Raw genomic sequence first — 18,230 nt, 5'->3', positions numbered from 1 at the left:
TTGAATTTGGTAGATGTATGCGTTATCTAAAGTTGGTTACGAAAGGTGTTGTTCTTATTTAATGATCAATTTTCCGCAGATAGAGAAGACAGATTTTTGGTTACATTTTTGTCCATCATTAATGTTTTACCGTCAGTGGTGATTTTTACGAGACAAAACGTTTGTTTCTTGATTTTATGATTGCAATAAATTGTAATTAATCATGTGTTAGCTTGAGACTCCTGCGCTGTAAAAGAAAAACATCTGGCTTGTTTTTTCATTTGAAAAAGGCGTAATTACTGCCAGAAAAAAAAAAGTATTGCGTAGTAGGTTTCTTACATACATAATGGCATACTCAGGCATTAAAAGAGTGGAATCCGATCAAATGAATACCAAATATTGACCTAAAATATGCTATTGATCTTTTTAGTTCAACCACGAAACCAAAATCTTGCTGAGTGGTAATGCAGTATTGGTTCCTTTGTTTCAGATGCCATTTTACTAATGTCTACCGTACGAATGAATCAGGAGGAGCTTCTTCTGGAATCTGCCAAACAGACACAATGCAAAAACAAAATGAAAAAGAACAAATGTTAGCACATCAAGCACTTATCAATCTAACTGTTCAAAGGAGGATTTTGTCCTGCTTATAGAAATGGAGACAAAATGTCTTGGAGACAAGTTTTTTCCGTTAGAGTAAAGCAGAAGACTATTACCTCTCCTAGATTCCATTTCTCTTTTAACCAAATACTGACATCTCCTGTCACGTTTTCCGGTTGTAACTTATTTCTGCAAGAATAAAGAACGGCCATAAAAATTCAATCAGAAGTCTTTGTAATTTGCATTCGAAGAAAAAATTCTTCAATTCCTATACAGACACAACCAATGCATGAATAAAGGTGAAGTTTCCGAGAAGACTCATACTAGTATAAATTGGAGCATTGTTTCATAAAAATAAAGGAAGATCCAACCGCTACAAGCACTTATACTGGCATTACAACCTTTCTAATCTACAAACTCTTACATATGGCTTAACAAAATATATTTGATCATTGGGTTATGCGGTGAGCTTTATCAAAATTATAACAATTACAATAGATGCAACTTGGTCTGTTTTAAGAAAAAATAGAATAGTTGTAGTGAGCTCCTGAGGAAATTGAGGGTGCTTGGTACGTTCATCATTTCTTACCTTTTTTGTTTCTTAGTCCTTTGCTGAACCCAAAAGCTCAGAGACTTTTTATCCATCTCTTCATAAAAATAGTTATAAAAGTACGAGGTATATTGCCAAATGAAATATTGAATAGTTTTACTTAAATCACAAAGTTTATCATAATCATTTCAAAATTAAAAATTAGAAAGCATTATGGGAGTCTTGTCACAAAAAATTACTGCTGCTACTTTATTAAATCAAACGGAATAATAATCCAATATGGATAAAATTGAAATTTTCAAGCTCAATTGTTTTAAAAACTGAAAATGCATAACTAAGCTGAAAAGTTTTCAATGAAAACAATAATCATTGACTCGCCAGATTATAATCAATCTGTGTCATTTATTAATTCCACATGCTCTAAAACAATGTACCCTGAAATATGGTAAAACAGTTTAACTATTTTTCAATGAATGAGATCATCAAGTGATTAAATTGTGGCAACTGCTTTTCAGGACTTTTTGATGTGCTATGAACTTACGACAACAGGACATCTGATGTTGTTTGAAAACCGGAGTTATTGAATGTGGCTGGTGTTTGCTGAGTTGAACCCGGAAATATTGTCAAATCCACTGGTGTAGAATGGGGGTTGCTTTGAACACCGAAGGAGCCACTGCTGTTTAGGTTTCCTGTATTGAATGCCAAAGAGTTCCCCAGTATTTATTATAGCACTGATAGTCAGACATATATGAGCAAGAAAAACAAAAGACATATATAGTCATAACACTAAAAAATACACCAACCATATACCTCCAATTCCAAAGAAACTAGGCTGTGCCAGAGTGTTTGTTGGTGGTGTAGATGGCCTAACAATAGTTCCAAACAGATTAGACCAAAAGCAAGAAAAAAAATTATTAGCTGAGTATGACAAGGAAAGTACAAGATGAAGAATAATCAATGCATGGGAAGCAATGATTGCAGGCCTGCATCTTATCCATTCTATACCAACCACATCTCATACCAAATTCCACAAGTAATACCAATGTAACCACATAACTTGAGATTAAAACTGATAAAATATATTCTTGAGGGCTCAAAGGACCCTTCTCATGTTCTACTATTTATATTGATAAAGAGTTGATACAATAGAGAGATGGAAGGTCAAGGAACTGTCCTAGACTGCTAGGTACAATAATTAGAGATAATCCAACATACTATTCCCTATTTTAGTCCTTCTAACTACACTAACATAAGTAGACCTAGTAATTATTCTAACAGCCACTATTGAAAAGTTTACAGAAACCAAATTTTCACGACCTAGGTCATTCTAGTGCCCTTAAAAACTGATATCCAACTAGCCTGAAACAGCATCTACAAAAACTGTAACGTTATACGACAATAATAAAAGCTCTTGTGCATTTCTCCATTCTCTTGGCAATTACAACACAATCCTAAACAAGAATACACAGTGGACTGGAGTTCTAGAAGAAAGGGTGTTAGTAGAGGTCTAATGCAAATTAGACAAACTATCAAGGCTCACCAATACCTTATACGGTACAAACCACACTCCAGTGGAGCTCATTCAACTCTCAAGTAGTTTATTGTGGATTTTCTCTTGTTGTTTTCCAACACCAAGCAACCAAAAATGAGGAAAATATTTTCTAGCCAGTAACTCTTACCTTCCAAAACCCATGTTCATTGAAGTACCCAGTTGGCTAAAGCTTGAGACTGACAAAGGACCATTACTTTGAGATGTTCCTGACGGATTTGTATTGGCTCCCATGGATTGGGGTCTTTGACCGTCAAGAGAAGAATTTATTGGTTTTTGGTAAGGTTCAGAAAGTAGTTTCTCAAACTCAAGCATCTTGGATTTCAGTATACTTCTCTCTTTCTCAATCTGCAATGTCATATTTTCAGGTTAGACACAGAATACATTTGAGCACAACTGTAACCTTGTAATTATAAATGTCAACACAAAAGACACAGTAAAAGACGCTCTTCTTTAATACAAATTGTCAAAGTGAAATGTCATTAAAGAAAACTAAAGCAGTTACAACTAGATACAGAATAGGGTATCTTCCAAAAATGTGCAGGGGAGAGGAGAGAGAAAGGGGCTAAAGGCATGTTACGTCAGATTTCTTACTATTGATTGCAAGCTCATCCCACGCTTAGCATCCTCATAAGCTGATGCCCGCAATTCTTCAAAGCTAATATCACCAACAATGTCACAAGGAGCACTGCAGCAAAGGAGATCAAAATCTATACTTAGTTTTCTTATTAGAGCACTGGTTAGGAGTCTTTAAAGCAATTTCTCTTTCAAGAGTGACAAGTACACCAGGATCTCTTTTTCCAGTATTATCGTTTTAACTGCAAATTTCTTGAGGAAATGTTTTCAGGTTTATCTACCAGGTGTAATCCAGGTGGACGCTGGCCTAACTCATTAGTAACTAAAGAAGATTCAACTGCAGTTTACGGAAAATTAAATAATAAGTGAACTCATGCATGTGAACCTTCCATATGAAACCCAATCATCTGAAGCTCTTTAATGCATAAGGAAAACGTTCCTGTTAAGATCTTGCTAATCATATGGACAGTAGCTTTGAAAAGAATGTTTTTAAAGATAGGATGAGGAAGCGTTTAATGATTACTGGTTAATTTATCAGTGTTGCATTGGATGAATTGAAAAAATAGTCAACAATCAACGTAGCTCAGTTACACGGGTTTCAAGGAAAATGGAATTTTTTGTCTGCATTGGGAGATGGAGTTGTACATGATTAAAAAATATATTTACAGTAAAAAGTTCGATTAATGTTTTCAAACCATCATGTATGAGAATTATACCCTTTGCAATGACTGTAGCATGTAAGTATCCAAATTGGTTTCTCTTTCTCGAAATCTTCTGCAATCTGGCGCTTGCAGTTCTCAGGATCTGTGCATCTTTTTATTACATCAACCAAGTAAAGTATATCAATAATATTATGCAAAATACAATAGATAAATAAGGCACGAGGAAAAAATACAATAGAGACCCTCTTTTATAGAAAAAGATTAACTAGATAGCAAGAAAAGTACTAAAGATGATCAGGTATTCTCCAAAAGAAATCACATAACCCAACAAAAGCAATAAAATGGTACTCAATTTTCCTTTGCTTGTTTGTTTATAACAAACGGCAAATTCTTTAAAGATAAACATGCAGAGGATTGTAAACTTTGGCCAAAAAGAAAATGCAATAGCGCCTAGGCAACAAAAATTTTGCATCCTCAAAATTGATCAAAAACAAAGCCCTCCAGTGATCCAATAAAAAATTAGAGTTTGTTTGGTACTTTAAAGCACCATTAGTCAGTGTTTATGCATTTTGTAGACATTTATTTAGACCTCTTCTTTTTATGTTTCTCATTCTGAAGTACAAGGGCGCATGTCCAACAGGTGGCAGTCATGCACATCCTTGTCCCTTGTGTTGAGTTGATACAACATCAAGAAAAATATCCATGATTCATGAGACAGAGAGTGGGTTGATAAATACTCACTTATGATCTACTGGTTGGGGATTGTTGTCAGATTTCCCACCATTCTGGGGTTTGGACGACTGTCGATTCCATTTGTTTTCAAAAGGCTGCTTCAGACGTAAATGATCAATACTAAAAGCAAACATCAGATTATTTTACTAAAAGTGAAGATGAAGCAGACATTGCATCGAGAGCCCTCAAAAATAGTCCACAAATATCAAAAAGCTTCAATGTCGTAGTAATTTATTATAATGCCTAACAATATAAAAATAAACATTTTCATCATGTATAAACACAGGAAAAGAATGAGAACCTTGTATTGGTTCGGTTTATACTCAGAACGAGGCCCCCCATTTAACTGGGAACTGTTCTGCGTGCCAAAACCAAAAGGATTAGACTTCTGTTGTTGTTGTGACCCAAAGCCAGAGCCAGAACCAGACCCAAATCCAAAGGGATTTGTACTTTTCTGTTGGTGAGAACCGTTTTGTCCTCCAAACCCTTGAACGTTAGGTTTTCTCTGTTGGTTGTTGACATGTAAATATCTGCACCTTTCTCCATATTGGCAGCTGAAACATGAACTATGGCAACTTAAAACTCATTCTCAAAACTTCTGATGACGCAAACGGACGAATAAATTCAACATTAATAATCTAAAAGCATATCTGATCACATAGATTACTACTGTGATACAACACGTAAATGCTCAGATTTACACAGTTATATACTACCAGTAGCTGAAAATCCAAAGTCCAATCACGCCCCCGCAAGATATGCACACAAACATTGAAAAATGAAAAGAAATAATTGCGCATGGTAATTACACAGAAACAACATCACAACAGTATCTTAATGAATCATCGAAAATTGAAAGTGCAAGTAAATCAATGAAGAAGATGAAGAACAATAACCTGCCTCGCTGGAAGTTTCGACAAATATCTCTCATCGTTTTAGAGCTATGACACTGTCAAATGTTAACAATTCCAAACAAAACAAACCCTTTCTTCGACTTTGCTAAAATCAATTGCTCATGGAAATTCAATTTCTCATTCACTTCTCTTTCCACTCTATGGTTGAAACTTGCAAAAACAAATAACAGATGAAAATCACAAGTTTTCCTCGTTCAAAAATCGGTTTTTTCGACTAAAAACCCTGCATTTTGGACCTAAAAGCTGAAGTTTTGGGCCTTCGTATTGACTTTGGGACAGATATTTCTTTTTGCACATCCATAATCTCAGTATGCACCCCCATAAATTTTTTTCTTTTCAATACGTGTAATCTGATAGTGTATTCCAAAATATACAACCAGCATAGATTTTTATTTATTCCAGACAGTATATTTCAGAATAAAAAAATGCAAATTACACTATCTTAAAATTATACAATTCAGAATACAAAAATTATATTTTAGATTTATATTTCAAAATAAAAAAAATTATATTTTGAATTATACATTCTAAAATATAAAATAAAAAATACATTTCAAAATGTAATTCTGAAATATAAAATTTATATGCTAAATTACATAATTCGAAATATAATAATTTATTACTCTTTTCGTTTTTAAAACAATTTCAATACGTAATAAAATGAAATTAAAAGTATAATAAAAAAAATACAATTTTAAAACATTGAATATAAAATAACAATTTTTCCTTAAGAAACGTTAATGTATAAAACAGAGAACTGTTAATTTCACGAGTATCACATTTTTAAATTAATCCTATCATTGTTGATGTTTTCAACTAAGTTAGGCACAATTAGGGTTTTGATTTATCAAGAAGCAAAATTATTGATGAGAAAACAAAGGAATGTGAAATAATTGGAGGCACGTTGTAGAAATTAATTAATATCACATTTTTAGTTGGGTGTTAAAGGGAGATAACATGTCTCACCACTTCTAATAAGTTAAAAATTTTGTAATTAGAATTAATCTATTACAAGTTAATGTGGATTAGTCAATTGGTTTACTTCCTAATGTTTTATTTTTGTAACTTAATTATATATTTATTGTAATACGGTGAAAATAAATTATTTATTTTTTTATAATAATAAATCAAAATGTTCATTTAATTATTCAAGAACCAAAGTGATAATAATTGAAAATTAAAATATTAACATATATAATTTGATAAATAAATAAATTAAACGTGTAAATTATTAAAATGTTTTTTAACATTATTGTATTTAAAAATATTAATTTTTGAATTTATATAATTAGTAGTTAATTATTATAATAAAAAACTTTAAAAAATGGTAAAAAAAAGTTAATAAAATATTGCTGTTGATGGAAAATATTTGCATTCATATATATATATTATAAATTGTATTTTCAAAATATATAAAATTTAAAGCATGAGACTATAATTAATAGAGATTTTGATAGAAACTTAAGAGACATTAAAATCCATTAAAATAAACTATAATTTAAAAAAAGAAATAAAATTTCAAATTTAATTCAACTTTGTCAAATCAACTTATAAAATGATATTTACATTGACTGTTATATTTATCATTGTTATTATTTATAATAATGTAAAATTTATAATAGATGTAAAACTTGTAAAATTGAATTAAACTTATAATTCACTTTTTAATCCTAAATATATTATTCATTATTTGAATCCTTCTATCGTCTAAATTGAATAATAAGAATACAAGAATAAATAATATTTATTTTTTTTTAATTTAACATAACAACAGTGTTAACTGTTATTTTAAATTATTAAAATATTCATAATTTATTAGATGAATAAACAAATTTATGTTAATTTTCTTCCAATATAGTTTAACAACTTATTTATGATACATGCATTTTATATTTTTATTTTTTATAAGCATTTGACATTCATTCAATAGCATTTTACGTTTATGGAATTATAATTTTTTTTTTATACTTAACATTGAAAAAGAAAAACGTATCTTATTACATTGAATATTTAATAATATTATATTTTACTGATAATTTTTTATTGTGTGTAAACAAATATTGAATTAATGTTTGTAATTATAAAGAAATTGTAAATCTATACCAATTTTGACGGGATTAAAAATAAAACAAGAGGTTCATATCCATGTGAAAAGTAAATGAAGTTTTACTTTGAAATAAGGATAGATACTCAAACCCACATCTATTCTATGTTGTTCTCCATTATCATATATCCCTCTCATTCTTTAAAGTGATAAGATAAATATGTAAAATATATTACATCAACTATAATAAAAAAATAATTTCAACAATAAGCTTTTCACCTAAGGATGATAAAAAAATCTGCGGGTATGGATATCTGCGGGTAAAACCTGCGACGAGTAGTTACAACTTGTGGATATTTACTACCCGTGATACCCGCTTCTAAATGGGTTGGGTACGGGCAGTATACTATCCGACTCGCGAGTACCCGCTACCCGCAAAAAATAAATAAAAAAATTAATTTATATATATTTTTAATTAAATTTAATTAAAAATAAAATAAAATTATATTTTATTAGATTAAAATTAATTAAAATTAAATTTTAATTTATAATTAATTTAATTTATACTATATATATATATATATATATATTTTGTAATTTTATTTAAATTTTATTTTAAAAAATATAATTTTTTTTTTTTTGCGGATATCCGCAGATACTGGGGATACCCACGAATTTTTAAAATACCGCGTATATTTTCTAAGCGGGTAACGAGTCGGATGGCGGATACGTTTTTATCTGACGGGTCGGGTTGTGGATAGACACTATCCATGCCCGACCCAACCCGTTGTCATCCCTATTTTCACCATTAATATTTTCTTATGCAGAAAGAGTGGAAATTGAATAAAGTTGTTTAATGGTTTAAGATAATGTTCTTATCTAATTCGGCATTACTGTTTGATTGCATATAAAGGTAGATGTGCTGTATTTCTTGGTGTAGATGGATTACATCATCATCATCAAAAGGACTTCCTTTCAAATGCTTCAACAAATTTATTAATTTTATTGTGTTTACTTTTTGGTTTTTGAAGTCAAGTATCAAACCAATGTAAGGCCAAACAAATTCAGCACCTCTTTGCTAAAATAATTATAAACTCAACTCATTTCTTTCTATCTTATTATTGGTAGTAAATTGTCAAAAAAGAAGGTAGTGACCTATCGATCATGTGTCAAGATAGATAGTAATTATCATAATATTCATAACTTTCGCACCATTTTTACTTTCATAGTTTCATTTTCTTTTTAATTAATACTGTGAAAATGGGTTGGAGTTTTGTAAGTTAATATGATTTATTATTGGTTCAGGTTGGATTGGGTTAAAAAAAATTAAAATTTTGATATGGGTCAATTTTGAGTCAAGTTCACTGAGAATCCAATTCATCTGAATTGAGTTTGTGGTGATTTTATTTTTTGTGCTTATTTTTTATTATATTTAGAATTTAAGACGATTTTGGATTGTGTTATATTTTTTATTTATTTTGAATTGTTTTTGGAATTCAACATTATTTTGGAATGAAATTCATTTAAATTTGAATTAGAAAAAAAATTGATATTTTTTTGGTATTGAAAAAAACATTTATCTTTGAACGAACTAGTAAGTCAACCGGTTTAACTCACCAATGAGTCGAGTTTGAATTTTTTTAATTCACGGATAAATAAATCGGATTAAATTAACTTACTAAGTGAACAACTAAATCATGTTAGACTACCATTAACCAATTATCAAGTATTTATTTATTTATAATTTGTAATAATCATAATTGAATTTTCTAATAAACAAAGTTTTCGAATTCAACTAGAAACATTATTAATACATTTAATATCGAGGATTGTAATATATTTTTGCACAAAAATCTTCAATGTTATTTTTAAAAAGATGAATAGAAGAACCATTTCACCGACCAATACATAGGATTCAATGTCCACCAATCTTCAATTGAACCAAAAGGAAGCAAAGTTATTTGCTTTTAATGAATTAATCATATTTAATTATAACATTTTTTTCTATCTTTGATTTATAAACAAATTAGTTTAAAATTAACTAACATGTAATACCTGATTATATTTTATTTCTAATATTTTCTCAAATTAGATAATAAATATATGTGTGGATATAAACATTATAAAAAAGTTAATTGTGCAAGATTATATCAAATTTAAAAATCACCAATAACCATAATATCTAATTGTATTTTTTTTTAATATTCCCTCGAGTTAAAAAATATATGTTCATGATTTTCAACTTGTTGATAAGATTATTTAAATCAGTAGATATACAATCCTTTAATAATATTATTACATACAAACTCAAAAACAATAAAGAAATAAAATAATTGATTATATATTATATATTATATATGATTATATTTTATATTTCATCCCAATAATCTTCATCATTTTCAATTTTATCTTACCATATTCCATTCAAACACAGTTTTTTCATCGTTTAGGTATTACTCATACTATTCTCTTTACAATAACTTATATTTGATAATAGTTATGAATTGGAAAAATATTTAAAAAAATTAAATATTCTCACCATCAATATTTCAAATATGAGACGTATATTCACAACAATTCATACGCGATAAATGATTACAAATGATTAATCTTATGAATTGGTTGGTAAAAAAAAAGTCAACTATTTCAATAATTCCACGCATTTACCCATAAACAACGTAATTTAATTTTTTCACGCATATTCTTTTAAGTAAATCTAATGTGACATAACACAAGGTAAGAACAAATTTTAGGAAATTAAACTTCAATATCATTAAACTATTAATCTTCAATTTCTACCTAATATTTAGAAATGATATTTAAATGTGATTTTCAACACACTAATACCAAGTTAGATACATATAAAGCTAAGTTATTGCAATAATGTATGTTCTTTTTTTGTTTTCTGTTTTTACTAAATCCAGTACAAAGGTTTAAAATAGTTAAATTCAAGAAATTTAATATTTAAATAATACTTTTTGGAAAAGAAATATAATATAAATAAGAATTTAAAGAATATTTAAAGAATATATTTTTTAAAATTATTTAATGAACTAAAGACATATTCCAGTTAAAGCTCATTTAAGACATATGATTTTAGTAATTTAATTTGGTGGATATATTCTCTTTCATTTAAAGGTATCATAGGCAAAACCTTTTAAATATACATTTTACCTTTTTAAATTCAATCTCACTTTAGAAAAAATCTTTTGATTTTTCTTCAGTGGTGAATCGTAAAAGTTGTAATATTCTCCACGTGTCGCTTTATGAACCAATGGATGTATATCGAAGCAGTTGATATACGGGCATCTGCTATTTTGATAAGAGAATATCTCAAAGTAGTGAATCCATCTAGAAGAAATATATATATAAAAAACCTATGCTCGTTTCTTAAAATGGAAATTTTAACTTTTTTAAATTTTATTTAAATTTATTAGTAATTAAAGTAAATAACTTTTTTTATTAATTGTCACATGTATTTATTAAAATAAAGGTTAACTATGTAATTAACATTGAAAATATTATTAAAAATTCTAAATTTACAGTGTAAAAACAGGAAGTTAACACATATATAATTATTAAAGACTAAACATATATTTATCTCTTAACACAGTTGAGATATAATTAATGTAATTCAAGTTTTTATAATAAAATTATAATTCTTTTATTGTATTAAAAAGAAACTGTGTCAAATATATTTCTAACACACATAAATTTTTTTACACTTATTTGTTATTATTATTTCTTATTTTTTATGATATTTTTTTAAAACATGCAAAAATTTATTTTCTTATGATGTTTTATTTTTATATTATGTGTTGAATTAATATAAAAATGTGTTACCTTATCGAAAACAAAAGAATTCAAAGAAATAAAGAACTATGTTACAAGTTGTGTACTTACTTTTTTTGAAAAATGATTTTTTTACACATAATTTTTTTATATTTATTTAATATTATCCTTTTTTAATAATAAAAATATAAAAATTTATTTTTATAACCAGTTTACCTTTTTACTCTCTCTCAAAATAATTTTGAAACATATCTTCTTATTTGAAAAATGATATTTGACCATCAATTTTTGATATTATTTTGACATTACACACATATCAAAATGTGATTAGACGATTTCAAATTAAAAAAAACTGAAACACGGACATATTTAGAAGAAAAAAATCAAATTTTTTTTAATTTAAAATCATCCAATCACATTTTGACATATGAGCAGTATCAAAATGATATTAAAAATTTGGGATTAAAATATCATTTTCCTTCTTATTTTTACATGTTCAGAGTAACTCTGTTAAAGAATTTAATCTTGAAAATTTTCATTGGTTTTATCAAACTGGGACAGGGAGAACAGCAAACCTAACAGAAACATTTACTGTGACAACATTTGGTGTGAGATTGAGCATTTAAGTACAGAAAAAGACAACACATGCAGCTGATTCTGAGTTTCTTTTTTCTCTGACAGTAAAATATGCTATGTGTATTTTTAGCATCTTAAACAGAAAGTGACATACACAAAATCTGATAATTAAGAACGTGGTACTGTAGTACTAATGCTAGATTCACACATATTACATTCATTTGGTAATACGTTTTAAAAGGAAAATAGTCATAAAAAAATAAACTTTGATATTTATTATTACTGGAAAGAATGAGAAGCCGTGAAGCAAAACAACAAAACAGTAATACATATGGTGTGTTTGTTTGTTGTTGCTATACAGTTCAGCTGCATAGTGTTTTCAGAAGAAGCCAAGCTCCAAAAGCATACTAAAAGAGAAGCAAAAAGCAATTAAGTTAAGCACTTTAAAGTTTGAGCTGCCAAACAAGACACATACTTTCAACTTTGAGAGGACAAGGACATGGCCATGTACCAAACCAAGAGAATATAATTAATAGCCATGATCAGTTCATAATATTTTTTTATTGTCTAATTTGATGCTATACAATTCCTTTCTACAAGCCACTATGTACATTTAGCATCACATACCAGTACCCAAATGCCATTCTTACACAAACATAAAGTACCCCCCACTCTATGTTATATTATTACTTGCTTTTTGACACAACTTTTTCTTCCTATTGTTTTTGTCCTATACAACAAGATAGAGCAGTAGTTTCCAACACCGGCCTCAGTGACAGGGCACAGGTATTGCAACTACGTAAGATAATGTGCATATTTTTGAGATGGTGCCAACTAAGGAAGTGGTAACAACTGCTGTATCTTTTTGGTATAAATATTGATTGGTGAGTGACACAAAACCACTATACAACGTTGTATTCTATAATGAGCCCTCCACCCATTGGAGCTCTATGTGGAATTCCTTTCCTTCTCTTTGCAGTTCTGTAATTAGCCACTGTTGGTGGTGGTGTTGAAGGTGTAAAGCTATGGATTTTGCTTCTGGCATTTACATTGCTTATGCCGTTCACTGATTCTTCACCATCAGACCCTTCTGTCTCACCTAACATTTTCTTCTTCCGGAACTTTTTGGAGGTTCCAACAATCTGAGAACAAAATTTATTAGTCTAAGACATCATTCATTCATTCATTCATTCATATCCAGCTGTTCTCATCACCATTCTTCTTACTTTTTCAAAGCAAGCATAAAAAGTACAACCATAATGTTACATACTTTATACAGCAAAAAAGAAGGAGGTAGTTACAATTACAAAGGTTGTACTACTTTACACATAACATATCTCAAAAAGTTTTGAAATCAATTCATCATACTTCATAACAACTACTGCAATTCAAGATTCCATTTTAATAGATGAAAATTTGGGTTTATGCATATGTATACCTTACAACCAAGAGAGCAGAAGCTGAAGGAATCAAGAAGGCTGCGGTCACAGACTTGGCAGGTGTTTGTGACCCCTTTTCCAGGCCTTGGTTGGGGCCTTTCATTCAAGAACACAATCTTGGCACTGTTAATAATGTAAGTTTGGACGCCTGTTATGTCCAGAAATTTCTGTATCTCAGACACCCTTATCACATCATGGTATGAAGATCTCCTTATCTTTGGACATTAATCAAATTTAAAAGAAAATAAGAAAGAATCTTCATCAGATGGTGAAAGAAAATACCGAAATTCATAAAAGAAATACAATCATCTACCTAAACAGAATCAATGGACCATATAATCGAGTGATAGAAATTCTTCAAAATGGCGATTTAATGACTAGGGAAGTTTGCAAATTCAGCATTAAATGGCACGTGTAACCCATAAAACCAATACAAGAGGCATAAGTTTTACGGAGCGATCAAAAGGGATTGGATTCAAATCCCAAAAATGTAGGAACAAAGAAACTGCAAAATCAGATTAAACACACCCGAATCCTTGAATTTCGACCATAAACCCCAACATAATTTGATCAAATTGAGCCACGAAACCCCATAACACAAATTCTTTTCAGCTGAACACGGTACCTGGATTGTTCTGTGTTCTTTGTGGGAAGCAAGACATGCAGAACAAAGGGCTCCATTCACACAGTCCAAGCAATACATATTGCATTCATTCTTGTGGGAATCTGCGTGGACTTTGCATTGAACAAAAAAACTGGTCTTGAGAAGTGGCCGCAGCCAGGAAGGCCACACGTTTTCTTCCTCCTTTCCCCCCAGAACACCATGCTCTTCATTGAAACCTCTCTGATCCCACACCCCAGAAGCAAAAACACAAGCAAAATTGTAAATTGATAGATAATTGAAGAAAAAAACATGAAAAAATTAAAAAAGATGATAAAGGGGTGGTTGAATGTTTGATATTTTTGCATTGATTGAATGATATGAGTACTAACCATATATAATTGTTGTGGATGTTCGTTTGGGCTATGATAGCATCGGAAGAAAGTGATGATATAGAGATGAAAAGAAGAAGAGAAAAAGAGAAGTTTTAGGAAGTAGTAGAGTTGAGAGAGAGAGAAAGAGAAAGAGAAAGAGAAGGAAAAAGGTTGAAAGAAGGAAGTGGGGGCATAGTTTTGTAGTGGCGGGTGATGGAGGCTAAAGCTATGCAAGTGCCAAGTGCTTATTATCTTTCTTTTCTTCTTCTCCTTCTTCAAACTCCGAACCTCTCTCCGAACCCAAACCTACCAGGCTGCGTCTTCTTCAAGGAACTTACCCAGTCTCATGTGGTCACCTCACCTTCCGTTTTATTCGTTAATTTATTATTCCTAATTTTTTGTGATCAAATTATTTTCCTATTTACTCATATTTTTAACTAAATAATACAATATATATATAAAAAAGGATTTGCTTATCATGCTCGTACAGATTAAATATACAATCTTTTTATTTTTTTTAAGCTTTTATTATTAAGCAATCTAAATTTATGTTTATTTGTGTTATATGTCTGTATTATAATCAAATTTCGATAATTTGATACGTTAATTTTTATTATAATTATATCTTATAACAAAATTTTGATAGCTTAATAAGTTAATTGTTATATATCATTCTGATTCTATAATATGATTTTGATCCTATAATATGATATTTTCCATTTTATAATCATTCTTTCTTTCTTTATTTTAAAAAATTATACCTATCTTATTGACTTATAATCTTTTTAAGTGGATATTTCCTAAAAAAATCCTTTGAAATAAAAAAAAAATCAAACTGCACTTAAATTTTACTATCTAATTTAAATAAAAACATCTAAAAAAATAAGATAACTCTTTTCAAATGAAAAAAATAATCAAATTAAAGTTAGAATCTTACCATCTAATCTAAACAAGAACGTATTATAATATTCTTATTATATAGATAATTATTCTTTCAATACTCAGATATGCTTATTAAAATGGTTAAAAAGTACATACTATACAATGAATAATCTTTTAAGTGTGATATTCATCATTACAGAAATTATTTATTGAAATGAAAATCATTATCAAATATTATATATATATATATATATATATATATATATATATATATATATATATTTAATTTGGATTGAATTGGCGAATCAGTTTAATTTTTAATAGAGTTATTTTATGAAAAATAGTGTATATAAATTTATAAATGCAATTATTGTATATAAAAAGAAAATATATGGGTTCTCCTCCAAGTTGGTGTGATTTGATAACATCATTTTATGATTTTTAAGTGTTGTATTCTGTGTAGGAATGTCATGCTTGATTGGTACTGAAGTTTTTGTAATTCAATGATGATCTATTTTTAATTTACTGTCACTATCTTTCAACCATATCTTATCACAATTTCATTTAATTGATTCCGTGATCATAACGTGTTCTATACAATGAATATTTCTGTTTTAATTTTGGACCTCCAAAAACTTTTTTTTCCCTTTTTTAATATATTATGATTACAATACAGTGACATAACTTAAATTTTTTTTTATTTAAATGAAAAATCGTCTTAATGTATGGAGGAATTTAAGTTTTAACTTTGTTAAATAATTTGAATACATTTTCTTTTCATTTTTCGAGTAATTATCTATTAAATTGTTTTCACGTTTTTATACTTTTTTTCAATATCTTACATTTTTATTTATTCAATTATAGTTTGTACAGTACAGGATTATTAATTATCTTTTCAGAGTGTAGTAACCTAATTGTGAGAAAGATTTACCAAAAAAAAAAACCTTAATTATTCACTTAAACGGGGAACGTGTTATTTTCATCATCTTTATAAATAAAATTAGTTAATAATTACTATATCTAGATTTGAATCATTAAACAAATATAAGGTGTCAGAAAATACATTATTTAATATAATATCTTGTAATGTTGACTTTCAACTATCTTGTAATATCTCTGTTTACTATAAATGATCGTCTTCTTAGAATTTTGTCCTCTCTAAATTTTTAAATCTTTTTTTCTCCTTTACTGGAAAATTATAAATATTAAATCAATTATATATTGTAAAAAATGTAATAAAGCAAGTTTTCATTCTTGTTATATATAAGTTTTTTTAATCTTTTTAATCTTTGTTTTTGTGAAATAGATAATTTAAAGTTATAATGATATGTTTTTGCTCTTGAATTAAATTTTCTAAAAGTTTACTAGAGTTACCTATTTCGAAAAATTATTTGAAAACAAAGAATGTTAACAAAAGAAAAATTATCGTAATTAATTAATAAATAAGTTTTGAGGAAGAATTTTGTTTATTTGGGAAAAGTTGATATTCTTCTTTATATAAATAATAACAGGGTAATGTAAGACATCGTATGAACTAAAAATATCTGAAATCTTACTTTATCCATCTCTTGTTATCATTAAATTTATTTGCAATAACTTTTGGATATATTAAATAGTCTGTATTTAAGGCTTTTATTTATCAACATATATAAATAAATAAATAAATAAAATATACATAGAGATTTTTTTCCATCAAAATTCATAAAGCCCAGACATATTTCACACATTAAGATTTAAGCCACACATATCAAAGAAGATGAGTGTGTTGTCCCTTTCTTTCACATTCTCAAAGCAGTTATTAAACTCATCTCATTTATAGTATGAGTAAAAACCAACGACCAACCTTCCCTTGTTTTATTCTTTTTTTATTACCTTTTTATTTATTTTTTAAATAACAGTACATAAAACATATTTTAAATAGAATGATATATAAAAAGAGTGTTAACAAGTTAAAAGTAAATTATTAAAAGCTAAATTATATAGTATTATCACAATGATGGAAGCTTTCCGCACAAAATAATTCAACTTAAGAAACAACTTATGTTTAGATTATTCTGTAATAAATTTCCATTCAAGTTATTACGTAGAAAAAACGAGGCTAGATTAAAATTATAATTTAAATTACTTTGATTGTAAACCTATGTATAAGGGAAACCTCTGTTAGACATGATAACGTGATTAAGGAATATAAACAAACACATACAAGACATATATAAAAAACATTTTATTATTTATTTTGTTGAAATAGATGAGTCATCTTACATCCATGTGTTACAAACTCATTCTCCCATGTGCCTACCCAAAACAATTTTCCTAACTTAATCAACCAACGTCATGACCAGGTGCAAATTCGTTAAATATTTATATAGTTCGATACCAGTTTCTCACTAGTGTCTAATAATAGCTCCCACCCTTTAAAATATGTATATATATTTGTGCCATAATGGACAAACAACATGGGGAATATGAAAACATTGGTTGTTTGGAGAAAGACAGAATAAAAGATTTAGATAAGATTGATGGTTTGTCTTTAGAATGCAATGTTGCATTGTTTCATGGTCGTACAAGAAGAAAGTTCCATTTTCTTTTGCTCGCATTGATTTGGAAGACAAAGACAGTGTTAAAGATGTATTTTTGGTGGAAGATATCAAGAGTTTGAGATGTGATTTCATTTGATACAATATATATAATCATATTTCATTTCCCTCTTGTTATTTCAAAAGCATGATTCTGATAAAAAAAAGGAATTTAACAGCAGTCTGACAAAGAAGTTATACTGGCTATGTGTCTATACATTCAACTCAAATTTCAATTTGAATCGAATTCGTTCTTCCAACAAATCATTCAAGGTTAGTTCATCTTCCACTTTCAATCATTTTATTTTGTATTTTTTTTTTTAAATTTTAAAACTATTTTCTCTATGAATACGGGTTGCATTTATCACATTCGGTATTAAATTT

The 18,230-nt window shown here is 28.4% G+C and overlaps 2 protein-coding genes across 2 annotated transcripts; both read right to left on the bottom strand.

Moving 5' to 3' along the window:
• Nucleotides 1-227: 227 nt before the first annotated feature.
• On the bottom strand, nucleotides 228-5,768 carry LOC106779491 (zinc finger CCCH domain-containing protein 16). Its single transcript, XM_014667607.2, has 10 exons — nucleotides 5,545-5,768; nucleotides 4,950-5,202; nucleotides 4,658-4,743; nucleotides 3,971-4,066; nucleotides 3,273-3,366; nucleotides 2,809-3,026; nucleotides 1,940-1,995; nucleotides 1,671-1,818; nucleotides 696-768; nucleotides 228-526 (listed from the first exon to the last, which is right to left on the bottom strand). The coding sequence occupies exons 1-10, from the start codon at nucleotides 5,577-5,579 to the stop codon at nucleotides 488-490; spliced, it is 1,098 nt and encodes a 365-aa protein (XP_014523093.1). The 5' UTR covers nucleotides 5,580-5,768; the 3' UTR covers nucleotides 228-487.
• Nucleotides 5,769-12,503: 6,735 nt separating this feature from the next.
• LOC106779637 lies at nucleotides 12,504-14,701 on the bottom strand. The gene is made up of 4 exons (XM_014667794.2): nucleotides 14,407-14,701; nucleotides 14,039-14,257; nucleotides 13,413-13,628; nucleotides 12,504-13,116 (listed from the first exon to the last, which is right to left on the bottom strand). Exons 1-4 carry the CDS (start codon nucleotides 14,407-14,409, stop codon nucleotides 12,877-12,879), a joined length of 678 nt encoding a protein of 225 aa, XP_014523280.1. The 5' UTR covers nucleotides 14,410-14,701; the 3' UTR covers nucleotides 12,504-12,876.
• Between the last annotated feature and the right edge of the window lie 3,529 nt (nucleotides 14,702-18,230).

Source organism: Vigna radiata, chromosome 2 (assembly GCF_000741045.1).
Source record: "Vigna radiata var. radiata cultivar VC1973A chromosome 2, Vradiata_ver6, whole genome shotgun sequence".
NCBI classification, from domain to species: domain Eukaryota; kingdom Viridiplantae; phylum Streptophyta; class Magnoliopsida; order Fabales; family Fabaceae; genus Vigna; species Vigna radiata.
The sequence above is the reverse complement of the archived record's forward strand: the minus strand, read 5'-3'. Positions and strand labels throughout refer to the sequence as shown.

Coding starts and splice junctions, on each gene's coding strand:
- LOC106779491 (XM_014667607.2), bottom strand. CDS start 5,579: ATGAGAGATATTTGTCGAAACTTCCAGCGAGGCAG. Junction 4,744..4,949: donor ATAAACCGAACCAATACAAG/GTTCTCATTCTT, acceptor CGTCTGAAGCAG/CCTTTTGAAAACAAATGGAA. Junction 3,027..3,272: donor GGATGAGCTTGCAATCAATA/GTAAGAAATCTG, acceptor ATGACATTGCAG/ATTGAGAAAGAGAGAAGTAT.
- LOC106779637 (XM_014667794.2), bottom strand. Junction 13,629..14,038: donor AAGAACACAGAACAATCCAG/GTACCGTGTTCA, acceptor TAATGTCCAAAG/ATAAGGAGATCTTCATACCA. Junction 13,117..13,412: donor TCTGCTCTCTTGGTTGTAAG/GTATACATATGC, acceptor TTTTGTTCTCAG/ATTGTTGGAACCTCCAAAAA.